The sequence below is a fragment of the Vigna umbellata genome, chromosome 3 (assembly GCF_029865625.1).
Source record: "Vigna umbellata cultivar VRB3 chromosome 3, Vumbellata_1.0, whole genome shotgun sequence".
In the NCBI taxonomy this organism is placed as follows: domain Eukaryota; kingdom Viridiplantae; phylum Streptophyta; class Magnoliopsida; order Fabales; family Fabaceae; genus Vigna; species Vigna umbellata.
Genome location: NC_142167.1, coordinates 31,783,273 through 31,798,885, shown reverse-complemented (window position 1 = coordinate 31,798,885; position 15,613 = coordinate 31,783,273). Strand labels below are relative to the sequence as shown.

At 30.8% G+C, this 15,613-nt stretch overlaps 1 protein-coding gene and 1 pseudogene across 1 annotated transcript; both read right to left on the bottom strand.

Moving 5' to 3' along the window:
• Nucleotides 1–2,953: 2,953 nt before the first annotated feature.
• On the bottom strand, nt 2,954–3,898 carry LOC148202249 (uncharacterized; annotated as a pseudogene).
• Nucleotides 3,899–13,716: 9,818 nt separating this feature from the next.
• LOC124824985 (WRKY DNA-binding transcription factor 70-like) lies at nt 13,717–15,406 on the bottom strand. Its single transcript, XM_047297513.2, has 3 exons — nt 14,980–15,406; nt 14,490–14,594; nt 13,717–14,320 (listed from the first exon to the last, which is right to left on the bottom strand). The coding sequence occupies exons 1-3, from the start codon at nt 15,288–15,290 to the stop codon at nt 13,876–13,878; spliced, it is 861 nt and encodes a 286-aa protein (XP_047153469.1). The 5' UTR covers nt 15,291–15,406; the 3' UTR covers nt 13,717–13,875.
• Nucleotides 15,407–15,613: the final 207 nt, after the last annotated feature.

Here is a 15,613-nt window from a genome sequence, read left to right as displayed (position 1 = left end):
AGGCTTGGCACGGGGATCAAGTTTCTTCCTATTAGCTTGAAGGGTGCTCACATAGCATAAGCAACCAAACACTTTGAGTCTACTAATATCAAAATCTTTCTGGTACAACCTGTCATAAGGAGAACTATTTTGTAGAAAAAGTGTAGGCATGATATTAATAAGAAGAGTAGCATAATTGAGAGCATAAGTCCAGAACTGAACATAAATGTTAGAATGGAAAATTAAATCTCTAGTGACATTTAGAAGATGTTGACGTTTCCTTTCAGCTATACCATTTTGTTAGGGTGTTTCATTACAGGATGTTTGATGAACTATGCTTTTAGTCTTATAGTAATCATGCATATTAAATTCACTGCCATTGTCAGACTAATAGCTCTCCAAATTTATATATTTTTCTAGGTTAAAAATCTTTTCTTAAGCTTCTTTAGTCTTTAATTCTTCAGAAATAGAATAGATTAGAGTAATTAAGGTAAAACTAGGATTTTGGTAGAAATAGAGTTAATTTTATCTTTTTAGTTAAATAAAATAGGGTTTTAAATAAATGGGTTTTTTTCTTTTCTTTTAGAAAAATATTTTAGAAAACAAAATAAAGATACTTTTTTATAGGTTATATTTTTTTTAATACATATTTTTTTGATTTAATATTTTTGGGCTTTGGTTAACTGTGCAGAGTTGGGCTTGAAAAGTCAGCCGAAACCTTGGACTGCTTTGGGCTGCTGCATCTGGAAAAAAAGGGGCTGATTTAATTGCACCATATTGGGCTACTGCTGATTGAAATGTTGAATCTGTGAGCAACATAATTGAAGTTGATTGGGCCACTGCTACTGCAAGAAGAAATTGGGTCATTGATGAATTGTTGCTGCTTGGAGTTGGGTCGTTGGTGCACTAGATTCTTGGGCAGCAAGGTTGACTCTCAATTAGTGAAACGGTGCGTTTCAGCTGCAGTTTTTTTAGGGGTCTCTCTGCCTAGAAATTCATTTGGAGGAAGAGCACCAAAAGCTAGGGCTTGAAGTGCGAGAGAGTGAAGCAAGAGGAAGAGAGTTCCCAATGCTCGTGCCACTGATCAGAAGCTCGAGCACATGACGAATGTTGATAGGTGAGAAGCTCAAGTTGATCGGAGGGTTGAGATTTGTGGAGCACGAGGAAGAAAGGGAGAGTCGTCCGATTGGAAGCATGAAGCGTCAAGAGGTTTATTCCCATTCCCCTTTCCCTCTTTGCTGATGAAGCCTATAAAAAGGGGCTTTTTGTAAACAATTGAGACACACAATTTTTACGCTACAGTTTGACACTCTCTAGAGTTAGGGTTTTTTTTACGCTTTCTAGAGAGTAGGTTTTCGTTTTTCTGGCGTCCAACCAAAAACTCACGATGATGATAGCCCGTGATCGCTTTGATTGCGCCTAGTTCAGTACCTTTTTTTGTACTATGTGTTTCTCGTTAATAATATGTTCTTTATTGATGTTTCTATTTTTCGAGTGTTATATGATTGTTATTTTGATTTTTTTTTGTTCTTGTGTTTCTTGTTTTTCATTGAAAATGATTTGGACTCTGTCACTCTGCATTTCTATGATTCCTTTTGGAATTAAATGACTCCATAGTGAGCATTCTTTATCTAGAGATCTTCTCGAGTTAGAGATGAGTCCAATGCATAAAGATTCATCTGGATTTACGTTTCTATTCTTTTCTTTTTTAGTGTATATCAGATATAGATTTGCATTGATTGAGAATGAGTGGAAATTGCCATTGTAAGTTATGAAATATGAACTATAAGACCCTATGATGGGCTTACTTTAGTCAAAATGTCTTTCTGAGTGTAATAAAACTTTATCCTCAATCATTTGCACATTTAAAGTCTGTTTGTGAATTTTAGATTAATGAATAGACAAATGAATATTGGTTGGAAAAATGAGTGGAAAGAGTCAAATTAGGTTCTGAAATATGAACCAGAATACCTTGGAGTGGGATTCACATAACAAGATGTCTTTTTAAGAACTCTAAGCACTCTTTTATCCACATCAATGTGCATTTACCTGTGAATTCAATTCTTTTTTGAGATTACTATCTTGCTTTTGATTAGTTAGAATTTAGGTATTGATTTTGATTTGTTTCAATTCTAAATTATGTTCTCATTTGCTTTTTGATGATGGTTGGACTAGGTTAGATTTAATTTTTGGTACTACTTTATTCTGATTGATTTCATTTCTGATTTCTTGAGAGTTTAGCATAGTTCAATGTATTTCAGATTCATATTGTAATGTAGCATATGCATGTTGCTCATTTGTAGGTTTAGTTGCATCATCTAGATTTTGCATTTATAGTTTTTAGGTTATGTTATTAGGCAGTAGCAATGTTTAGTAGTTTAGGTCCTTTCTTTTACATTAGTTTCTTAGTCTAGTTCAGGTTTCATATTAGAGTTTTATTTTCTTTGGTTTAATACAAATTCTTTAATTCTTTATTGTTAGTTTGATTGTTTTCATTTAGTGTCCCCACCCTGTCTTATAGTTTAGATAATTAGTAAATAAATAGCACAAGAACTAACTCTACATTCTGAAACTTAGAAAGCTGAGTCTTAGGATTGATTCCCTGGTTGTCCTATACTATATTAGTGGGGACTAGGGTTTTTTGACTTTTAGCGCAACCTAAAAGCCTTTCAACATAGACCTAATGACCTTTATGGTAGTTTTGAATTGGTTTCTAACATATGAAATGAAATGAATGAGATGTTGATGGGTTTCAGATTTATTTTTCATCAAATGTACCCAAGTGTATCGAGTATGATCATCAATAATGGTTAGAAAATATCTAAAAGAGTGTAAAGAAGCAATAGCAAGGTCCTCAAATATCAAAAAGTATAACATCAAAAGGATGTAAAGCATAAGAAGTGCTGGGAGGAAAAGGGAGGCATTTTTGTTTAACAGCATAACAGGCATTGCAATTATCAGTTCTAGAGTTATCTCAATTCTGGTTTCTTCTGGTCATGAAGCTTTTTCCTTTGTGAAGTTTGTGACCAGGAGGAAACCCATATTTTTTTGTAGCAAACCTCAATGGTGTGGCCAACTTTACCACAGTGAGAGCAAGCCTTCCGATTGGTATAATTCTTGTTGGTAGGGAAACAATTTTTCTTGAAACAAATAGATTCAGTGTGCCCTTTTTTACCATAATATGAACAAGAAACAGGATTAACAACAGCCACACTTTTTGTTTCTAAAGCATTAAGAAAGTTGTTACTCATAACTTGTCTTTCTTGTTGCACAACGTATGAGAAAAATTTGGAAATAGAGGGCATGGGATCCATTAGAAGGACATGGGATTGAATGTTACCATATTCCTCATTTAACCCTCGAAGAAACTGCAAAACACGATCCTCATGCTTTCTTTGGGCAATAATCATAGTCATTGTGCAAGAACATGTATTTCACACGAGCAAACCGTTTTAGGACGAAAATTCTCAAGTTCATCCCATATGATACGAAGCTTGGTGAAGAATTCTGTGACAGTTCTATCTCCTTGACGCAAGCAAGTTGCTTCATTTTGCAATGCAGAGATGCGTAGAAGATCTCCTTGAAAAAATATGGATTTGAGATCATCCCATATGGCTTGAGCGTTGTCCATCCAAAGAATGTTGTGCCGTATGTCAGGTGAAACAGAGTGGACAATCCATGAGACCACCACATTGTTGCACCTCTTCCAAGCATTGTGGGTGTCGTCCTCCTTGTGCGGTTCATTAGCAGTCTCATCAACAAACTGGACCTTGTTCTTGGCACTTAAGGCAGTAAACATGGATTTGCTCTAAGCATGGTAATTATTTGATTCAAGGAGTGGAGACACAAGAGAGACGACTGGACTTTCACCAGAATGAAGATATAGAAAACTAGAAGATTTGTTATAATCTTCTATCATTATGCAAGAAACTGAGAAAGAAAGCAAAAGAAAGTAAAGAAAAGGAGATTTAGGTTTGGCGCAATAGAGCTCTTCAAAGAATAGCTCTAATATCATCATAGAAGAACAACAACAGAACCTTCTGTGCATTGTGGAAGCACATGAAGTCGTATCTATGTGTGGGCAAAAGCATAATGAAAAAGAAGAGAATGAACCTAAAGAAGTGAACAAGAAAGAGAAAGAAAACAGTAAAACCCTTTTTCGTATTATTTGAATCAATGTAATTGTACAATACAAAAAATGTTTATATAAGGAAAAGGAAGAAAAAGAAAGGGGAAAAAGTACACATTATTTCGACTTTAGTTTATTTCAATTTATGATTCAGAAATGCATTTGAAAAATATTATAATAAGATGATTGTTAATAGACATGTTTAAAATTATGTTTAGTTAAATTTTTTTCTGTTCCTTGAATTTTTAATTACTTTTAAATAATTAAAATAAAAAACAAAAAGTAAAATAGAAATCAAATCATAGTAGAGTTAAACATATATCACCCGTTAACATATATATTAAATGTATACTAATTCAAGTTAGAGTTAATTGCTTATTTTTAGTATCTACTTTTAAAAATATCTCTATTTTGTCTTGATGTGATATAAATTGTATCAACGAAGTCTCTCTCGTAAAATTAACATAAACAGAATTAATTTTGTGGTGATATGACTATGAAATCTGATTTTTTTTATTATCTCTCTTCTGTTCTTCCTACAAGCCCAGTTTTTTCTCTCTTTTCTCCTTTTTTTTCAATTTCCTTTCTGTTTCTTTTTTTTTCTTAATCTTCTTTTTCACTTCAAATTTAAAAATGGTGACTTTTCCTATTTTGGGTTGGATTTCAAAAAGGAAACAAGTCTTTCATCTTCAGATAACATACATTTATTGAAGAGGCGATGTTCAGAGAAGGGAGAGAAAAAAAAAGTTATGGCTTTTGGTGGTGCGATATTCACTAATTTATTTTTTAGCTTTTTTTCTATTAAAATAATTAACTTTTAAGCTAAACATTTTTATGTAATTATTTTAAATTAATTTTCTCATATTTTAATTTTAAATGTTTAAATTTTTAATTTTTTTCATCCTTTAAAATGCAATTAAAAAAACAAACTTCTTTAGGAATTTGGTTTTTGGAAGTCGATTTCTAAAGGGGTTTCTGATATCGGGCATAAAGAAATCAGTTGAGAATTTCACTCTCATCTACTTGAAAAAATAATGTTTTACTAGTTTTATTTGAAGATTTTGTTTTAAAAAAATATATATTATTTAGGAAAAGATTTGATGATATTAATTGTGTAATACAACTTAAAATAAAAATTGTTATTATTATAATGTTTAAAACAATGAGAAATATAAGATAAGTTTAAAATTATATAACATTATTATACTTATACTTATACTTATTATTATTATTATTATTATTATTGATGATAAATATTTTTATATTATAATATTTTTATTTTTTAAAAAATTAATAATAAAAGATTTAATTTCAAATTATATTATCATAAATTATTTTTTATTTATTCCGTTTGTTAAAGTAAGTAAGATTTAAACATATTAATTTTAATTAGTTATTTTAAATTCGTTTTCAATAACTTAAATATTCTAGATAAATACCAATGCTATCAATCAATAAAAACTTTACCAAAATCGCAAAAATTTATGCTAAATATACTATTCATTAAATGTAAGGACTCATAACACCAGGACTCAGAACACCATGATTTAGTCCCTGGAGAAAGAAATTATCTAATAACTTGACTATGGAGTAACTCAAGCAACCACACCCCTTCCCTCTGAAGAACATCCAGGTCTGAATTGAAGTGAAAAAGAAGATTAAGAAATAGAAAGAAATAGAGGAAATTGAAGAGAAGCATAAGAGAGAGAAAAAACTAGAAGAGTAGAGGAGAGAGAAAAAAAATTAGAGAAAAAAAATTAGATTTAATAACCACGTTAACACAAAATTAATTCTGTTTATATCAATTTAACGAAAAAGATTTTATTAATACAATTTATACTACATTACGACAAAATAAAGGCATTTTTTAAAAAATATCTAAATATAGGGACCAAATAAGCAATTAAGCCTTAAATTTAATAATTAAATATTTACCTATCAAATTAAAGATTAATTATCTCACGATTTATAAAATTTAATGTTTCTATCCGGTCGAATAAACATATTAAATTGTATGGTCTAATAAGACCCTTTAAGTCTCTTCATTATGGAGCAACCCAAACCTATGCCTATTAAGTCATATACACATATTATAACTAAATCTAGACACTTTGGTGTGTTGGTTATTATTCCATTAAGTTATTATTTATTAAACTATTATTATACTCCTTAGATAAACATTATTCCAATAGAAACATAGACCCACAACCCATGTTAGTTGATGACAATCACCTTAACGGATTACAACAAAGGTCCATGGCTAGACCTTAATTTAGTTTCCTTGTTCCTAATATATAACAATAATGTAGAATTATATAAGTTCTATGTCACTTTCTTTGTATTTTGTACTTTTAAATAAGGTGTCAAGCTCATTATGTATTTAGTCGAGCTCATATGTTTTATCTGAGATCTTGTATAACTGGTCGAGCTTTCCTCCTAATGGCCAAGCTTCTAAGATAAGTTTTCGTGAAGATTAGCTAGGTTGTTGGGCTCTGATAACAATTGATTTTATGTGCTTTTGTGTATATTTTGGTGAATAAATCAATTCCTTCATAGCTTTTACTTTGTTTTATCTCCAAGTTTAATGTGTTTTCTTGTGTTTTAGTTAGTATATGTTTGTTTTTACCTCTAATCTCTTTGTTTGAGTGTGTGAAATAAATTAATAAGAAGCAATTCTAATGGAGGAAAATAAGCAACAATTCAACGAAACATGTTTTGGGACAAAAAAAGATCAATTTGAAGCAAATATCCATGTTGAGCGCCTTGGGATCACACTTGTGCTTAAATTTCGTAATGTTGTCAAAGTGCCAAGGAGTTGAGCTCCCCAAAAGGGGGTTCAGTGCCACATGATTGAGTGCAATGGGGTTGAGTGCCCCAAAAGGGGGCATGGCGCCACAGGGTTGAGCGCCACAGGGTTGAGCGCCACAAAAAGGAGGTTGAGCGGTGACGTCGCTGACATGTCAAAATGAGTTATTTAAGCATGTTTCTCGTGAGATTTTGAGAATTCTTCTCCTTCTACACTTCATTCTTCACCTTGAGCGACTAGGAGAGGCCCTTGGAGGCTGTTTGAGGTGCTGGGAAGGTCTCCCACCCCTCCTTGGGTCTTCAAGCTTCATCAATGATGATTTTTTCCCTTTGAGGAAGAAGATGTGTCACAAATTAGAGATGGAAATGTGAAGGAAAAGTGCAATTGGAGCATGAAGCAACTACTAAGAACCTTGAGAAAGGTCGTGCATCTTCTCTTTGGTTTCAATTTCTTCCCTATCTCTCTAATTTTGTAGAACCCTAAGTTCTCCACCATAGAGGGCTTTCCCTATTTTGTTGAGATTAGATGTAATAAACTAAATCTTATGTATTTTGTGATGTTAATGCATATGTTTTTCCATTTCAAAGTTAGTATTTGATTTCTACGTTTTTTGGGATATTGCCTTTTTAGAGCTAGAGTGTTTAACACATTTTGCTTTCTACATAGTTTGGATCTTTATTTAAAGCTTTTAGAGGGTTTAGTCAAATACATTTTCTCGACACCTTTTCACTTCTTGAGAGTTCAACTGATTACCATTGGATATAGTATAGCTTACGCGTTTAGCATAACTCTCTTAGACGCTTTGACTTGCAAGTCGTTTAGCATTGTGTTTGGAAGCTTTAGCATAGTTGTTTTATGTTTCTTATAACCCTAAGTGTTTTCCTAAGGCTTTCTTATGTTGTTGGATGATTGAGGATTTTGTTCCTAGCACTTATGCTTCTGCCTATCCTATTCTTCTAGTTAAGCATTTCACATTCTTGTCTCATTTAATGTTATTTGATTAAACTTTAAAACATGAGAGTGTTTATACATACAAGTCTTATAGATTATTTTATCTTAACAGCCTAAAGTCAACCGTGTCAAAATGAAGCTTTCCTAAAATCAGTAACAGCTAAGCACTGTTTAAGGTCAGCAACACTAAGCAACCTAAAGTCTATAGCACCTAAAATAGATTGCCTAAGTCGCAACATACTTCTTACACAAGTCGCTTTACCAAAGTACGCAACACAAGTCGGAAGGTTCTTCTTACACAACAACTTTTGAATGAGCTCGGCCTGAGGGCCAACATACTTGTGAAGCTCAGTCAAGGGCCAACACGCATACAAGCTCGCTCGACCATAGGACTAATTTACTTACGAAGCTCAGCTAGAGGGACAATCCACCTGTGAAGCTCAACCAATGGGTCAGTCCACCTGTAAAGCTCAGCCAGAGGACCAATCCACAAAGAAGTTAGGTTGAAGGGTCAATCCACCTGCAAAGCTCAGTCAGAGGGCTAATCCACCTGCAAAGCTCAGTCAGAGGGCTAATCCACCTGCAAAGCTCAACTGGAGGGCCAATCCACCTGCAAAGTTCGGCCGCTCGGTCGAAGGGTCAATCCACCTACATATTATACAAGTTAGCCAAGGCCCAACCAAGAGATCAGACACCATCACATGCACCCAACCAAACTCCCAAGACTCAGGTCTTTTGTTGCTACTCGACCCAATAGGCATATTAAAGAGCACAATCCAATAAGGTCTTTTAAGCCTCTTCAGTATGCAACAGGCCAAACCTACCCTTATTTGGATCATATACACATATTATAACGAAATATCGACAGTTTGGTGTGATTGTTATTATTTACCATTCAATTATTATTTATTACACTATTATTATATTCTGGTAAGTATTATTTCAAAAGGAACATAAGCTCACGATCTAGGTTAATCTTATAAATACAACTACTACTTCTTAAGGAAGACTCATTCTCATAAACACTTATACTCTTTATATTCAAAAATATCTTAAACTTTTTATTGACTTGAGTGTTGTAGAGTATTTTGTAGATGGATCTTCCTCTTGGAACAACAACGAATTTCATTCTAAGATCTTACTACCTATATGCAAATTCACTTTCAAAATACAAATAAGATCACCCAAGTTTCAAAATAAAAATATAAAAATATAAGGAGACATAATAAATTAAGTTTCTATATGTGCTTCAGTACACTTAACGAGTTTAAAATATATTCTTTATATATTAAGTATAATCATAATAATTATTATATGCAATACATAAATAATGATATTTATCACAAGATCGAACAAACTTTATTAGTCTTATCTTATCCATCCAAAAGCCATGATAAGAGAGAGATATATTTTGGGTGAAGAGAGGGGAAGGAATAAAAGCGAATACCAATCGAGAAATTGCGTATGAAGAAATGAAAAAAGGAGAAGGAATGAAAGCGAATACCCGTCGTTGGATTAATGTTTACCTAATGGGTGACACTATTCCTTTAAGAAATGTTACCCAACTCCTTTTATGCGAATGGAGGTTGTTGAAGAACATCAAATTTACAAGTGAAACTCACTCTTTAAATGAAATATGTTGAACGAAATTTTATCAATTTCATGAATTATACAAAATTTTAAATTATATATAATTCTACCAAAAACATTTTCAATTATAAACAATTTCATTTTCTCATTGTACAAGGCTAAAAATTTATGAAAACGTTCTCTAAAGCATAAATTGCATTTAATAACTAAAATTTCTCAAACTGAGCTTTTCAAGCCTAATTTCATTGTAAAACTTAATGCCTCATCTTTCTTTTTCACGAGTACATAGAAACGTCTTAAATTTTATTGACCAGTCAAACCTAACATCCAAAGTTCCAAATATATACAAACAAAATTTCTATTTCAATCTAACATAACAAACATGCTACCACCAACGAATCCAAATCATAATAGATCTAATATTTCAATAATACTTAAAAAACAAAATATCTCTCCTTATATAAAAATTGCTTAGATTCCAAAAGATAAGAAATGATAAATCACACCAAGCTTATAGAAACCTGATCAAAAACATCATATTAACTGAGATTCAAATATAAACGTTTTCTAATTGAGATAACGAAAAATGAATCACTCTATATTAATTAAGATTCGATCGGATAGAAGTTTCTGATATTTTGTTATTTAGTTAATAGGATTTTATTATAAAAAGATGATAGTTGAATCAGAATGAAAAGAAAAAGTTTAAACGAAAGTCAACATGTTCATACAATCAATAACTTTCTTCATTTCCATGACCCCTAAGTGTGAAATAAAAATGGTCCATGAAATATATTTATTGAAAATAAAAAAAAAATTAAAAAGTAAATTTTAAGGGTAACATAATTCTATAAAATTAGTTTATAAAATAAAATTTACATTCATTTATATATTAAATTTTTATCTTATATATGAAATATCTAATACATCCATTTATGCTCATATATATATATATATGATAATAAAACTTAATAGGATAGATTTCAAATAAATCTTATATCATTTCAATAAGTGAACTTAAACTTGATATTTATGATCACTTAAATAGTAAAAATTCCTTTTATATTTAATTAACACGAAATCTAACAACTATATTTAAAAGAATGAAAAGACTTGGATGAAAGAATATTACTTGATATAACTTGACTTGGCCATAAGAATATGCATTAACCACCGACACTTCACATCAAGACAATTTCCATGGTAAGGTTTATAACTACTAAATGTATTCAAGAAAAGAAACATTGGAAAACAAATTTAAAGATATTTCATGTCTTTTAATTCAAACAACATGACCAAGCTTTTCCTCAGGTCAGTGTGAACACTCCCATTTTTCTAAAAGACAATGCTAAAAATTGCTAGTAAAAGAGTCTACACTTACTAACCTTGCAAAAATGGGTCCACCAAAAATTCAATACTTTTCTCTTCTAAATAAATGCTGGAAAATCATTTCTCATTTTCTTCTTTTCCAATTTGACTTTCCAGAATTGACACCTATTCAACGTTCGTTTCTAAATGATATTAATTAATATATCAGACATCAGTATCATTTTATCAACATCATATTAGTTAATTAATTAATAAATATTTATAAAGTAACGTATCATTCATTGAAGTGACATCGAATTATGTTATTTAAGTAAGATTTGGAGTATTGAACTTTATCATGTAAATAACATGCTTAAAATAAAAATCTCACTCAAAATAGAGAACAAGTTTTCCGATAAGATTAAAAGAATATATGGTTTTAATTCTTTTTACTTATTTATATACCTATACGTTTAACGAATATTTTTCTAAAATATAGGAAGAGAAATAGTTTCATTTTTTTAATATAAAAAATAATTAATTTATTTTTTGCAAAAAGTAGACTCAGACACTTTTATGGACAGTGATTCACAATGTGAACACATTCTAAAAGATCCACGTTGCTGTTCAACAGTGGCCACTATTTCCCTACCAACCTAAAAAGTCGATAATAATTGTGCTCTTTGATCGAAGAAAAATATGTAAAAGATCAAAGTGGGAAATAATTTTTTTTTATTTTAATATTATGATGATTCTTTTAATTTTGTTCCCATTTTTTTAAACATTTTCCATTTTATTTTGTTAATCATTAATATAATTTTTTGTTTAAAATATTATAATAATTAATAAATGACACGTAGTCATTTAAAATTAACTTATTGATAAAAGCGTAACATAAGACCTCGGACGTTGCAATAAGTCGTCAACGTGAAGTTGATGAAACAAATTATATTTATTAAAATATTCAAACGGAAAACATTTAAATAATAGAATAAAACTAAAAAAATCATCATAATATTAAATTAAATAAAAAAATTATGTAACCTTATATTTAATTAAAATGTTTATGATAAATTAATTGTTACACCACCTATCAATTTCTTATTTGATAATATTTTTATCTGATCTTATGTTTGGATATTTGAAGATGTAACAAAATTTTAATCGTGATTTAAATTTTTTTAATAGTTAAAATTATATTTTTCATTATTCTGGAGTGTTATTATTATGATCAATCACTAGTCAATTATAATGTATTGTCTCTTTTAAAGTTATGTACGGTCATAATTTTATCTTTAAAAATCACATTAAATGATGAAAAAAAGAGAATAAATATTTAAACTTTTTGATTACTAAACAACTGAAAATTAGAAGCAGTAACAACAGAAAAATAATTATATTCCACTTTCAGTTTGTTTTGTATTCACTTTTTTTTTTTTTCATTTTCCTTTTAAGCCATCTTTTATTATATGGGTAGATATTAAAAGTCTATCAGAAGGTTCATCATCTGCATATGAACTCATTATTTATGTTCACATATAGAATATATGCACATCTGTTTTTGTACCATGAAGAGGTGAAAACTTTGTTTAAGAAGTATTTTTAAGTTAGTTTTTTTTTTTAAATAATTTTATGCTTGTTTACTTTTTAAAAAAAAAAAAACCTAAAAGAATATTTGTCCTTAAAAATATTTTAAAGAATCAGCCTTTGTGGTTGACCAAATTTCATTTTTTTTAACTATGTTATTATTATTATAAACGTGTTATTCTAAGTTAATATTTAGATCTTTAATGTTGAGTTATAGCTATAAAGACATTTTAATTTGTTAATTCAATAAAACAATTAATAATTAAACCATTTTGGAGAAAATTTATATATATATATATATATATATATATATATATATATATATATATATATATATATATATATATATATATATATATATATATATATATATATATATATATATATATATATATATATATATATATATATATATATATATATATATATATATATATATATATATATATATATATATATATATATATATATGATTATGCTTAGATCTCCAACCATGTTAATTGTTAAATTTGATAATGAATAATGCGTATCAATATAAAGACTAAAAACAAATTAATTATATCCCGAAAAATTATTAATCAATACGAGTATCTAAACTCACTCTAAAAATTAGATCATGTTTTATATCTTTAGTCAAATTTTAACTAATTCTTAATTAATACTTCTTTTCCCCTCCTCTTAGACTTGATGAATGAAAATAACATTTGGTTAAGACTAAATTATCACTACAATTAAATTATAACTAGTTTTTTTTAAAGTATACAAACGTTTGATTTGAAATATTTAATTTAGAAGAATATATAGAGAGAGGATATTCTTTGATGAAAACATATATGCAATTTTTATTTTCTAGTTTAGCGATTAAGGAGAATGAAAACATCCTTTGAATGACTCTCTTTAGCCACATACTTAAAGAGTATCCTTTAAATGATGAAAAATGCAATTTATGTTTTGTTTTTATGAGGAGTCTCTTTGATGAATATGCATAGAAAAGTGATATTTGTAGTAATAGCAACAATACATAATTTTGTATAACAAAAGCCAATTCCGATGATACAGTAGAGGATTTTGCTCCCTGTAAATTCGATATCAAACCTTATATCTCTATCACCTTTTTATGGTTGGCTTTATTCCAAAAATCATGTATGCATTGAATCTACCCTTAACCTTTTTCCAAGTGACCCCAACCATCTATTCATTGCTTCTGCATGCTGCTTTCATCTCCCTTTTCATTTAACCACATAAATAACTACAAAACCATTATCTTCTTACACACAAATCAACCTTCAAATTACTCATTATTTTCATAGAAAATAAGAGGCAACCACTTCATTCCCACGGATTAATTAAATTAACTTTTGTTGGCTGAACCAGTCAAAACACCATTGTTTTTTTTTTCTCATTAATATTGAGAATAAAAGATGGATACTACTACAAATTTCTTAGAAAAGTAATATATATGTATATTACACAGTTTGTTTTCGCATAGCTTCAAATAAAACTTAAAATAGAAGAAAGTGGGAAACTATCTAAATTCAAGCAAGTCTTCAAAGACATCATCAAAGAGATCTGGAAAGTCGACAGCCTTGTACTCTGAGTCAGGTGTTGAAGATGATAGAGCGACATGTCTTGGTGAACCATCAAAGGTGAGGTCAGAAGAGATGAGGTAATCATTGGAGGAAGTTGAGGGTGGAATCTCCTCCTTGCACTCCCTTTTGACAGATGAAGGGAAAGAAGATGAGAGAAAGGGACACTCTTGTTGTGATTGGGTAGAGAAGGAGTTGTTGAAGCTAAGAAACTTGGAAGAAGATGAAGGAGACATGTCGAGTATGATCTCGGGGTTTCCCATGTTCTTGCAACTGTGCTCACCGTAGTAGATTGTCTTGTACAAGATTGGATCCTCCTGAACTCTTTGCACCTGCTTTGTCGCTTGGCAACCCTGGTCTCTGTGAGTGCACCTAAAGTAGTTCCTGAAAATTCAAACCACAACACATCAATTTCTCCTATGGAAACACAAAATATAGACTGATATCAAGTTAGAAAAGCTTAATTCATTCTGCGTAAACATCTATTCAGAAGATTTTTCAAATGCTAAGACACGTTAAATATTCAAATATGATCATATATGTATATATATACCTTGGGAATTTGGCATTGAGAATCTCCTTTTGACCATACTTCCTCCATTGGTGGCCATCATCGATTGGAGCTTCAGACTCCTTCTCTCTTGTTTGTTCAGTTCTTCTGCAAATTCAGATAAACTTTTTAATTGGTTCTCATAAACCAAAACCAATCGCAGTGTCTGCAACAATCATTTTTTACTGTGCCAAAATGACATAATAACCAAAGGTACTAAAGACAAAGAAACAAAGACTATTAGACAGGGTCTACCCAACAACACCACAGTACTTCACCACATGTTTTTATATATATGAACAATAATTCACGGGGTCCAATGTTAGGCACACGTAAAGGATAAAGTCACACGTTATCAAATTAAAGAGACACCAAATTAGCAAATCTAATCATTCACAATTCAGCACTTAACACGATCGTGTTGGTGAAATGAAAAATGGGAAAAGGGAACATAAATTAAAGGTTTTGATTAGCTAATTAATTAACTAATTACCTTCTCTTGTAACACCCTCTTCGAGCTTTAACCCTGGAGTTCTTGCAATTGCTCTCTTGAGAGTCCTCGAGTTTGGGAGAGGCCCAAAGTTGAACATTGGAGGCATCGTGAAATTCAGAAGTGGGGTTGTCGTTCAAGAGCAAGAGGGAGTTGGTTAAGGACATGAGCACCTCCTTCACGAGTTTCTCCGCTGAAGGAGAATCTTCACCATTCCCATTGATTACACTCCTGAGCTGTGTGGCAGAATCACGACCTCTGAGAAGCTCCTCAATTGCTTTCATACGAATAGTAGAACCGCCAAGGTTGTCCATGTTCCTACCGATCTCTGAAACTTTGATGGAACACGCTCACAAATTGGGCCTTGTTTCTTGGTTAGATTTTGTTTTATCACTCACACATTCATGCTCAACTCAACTACATATTATACACGGGTGAGCATTATATATGCGATCAATTAAATATCAAAAGAGGCAACAAGTTGTCGCAATGCCCACATGCCTGATGTTCAAAGGAACCTTAGCACGAAAATTCCAACACCTTTCGACATCAACATAAATCCAACCGCAATGTATGCGCGTGTCAAGCACAGCGACTAGAGTTATGCCACCTGTGACTAATCAAGAATGGGGCTTCG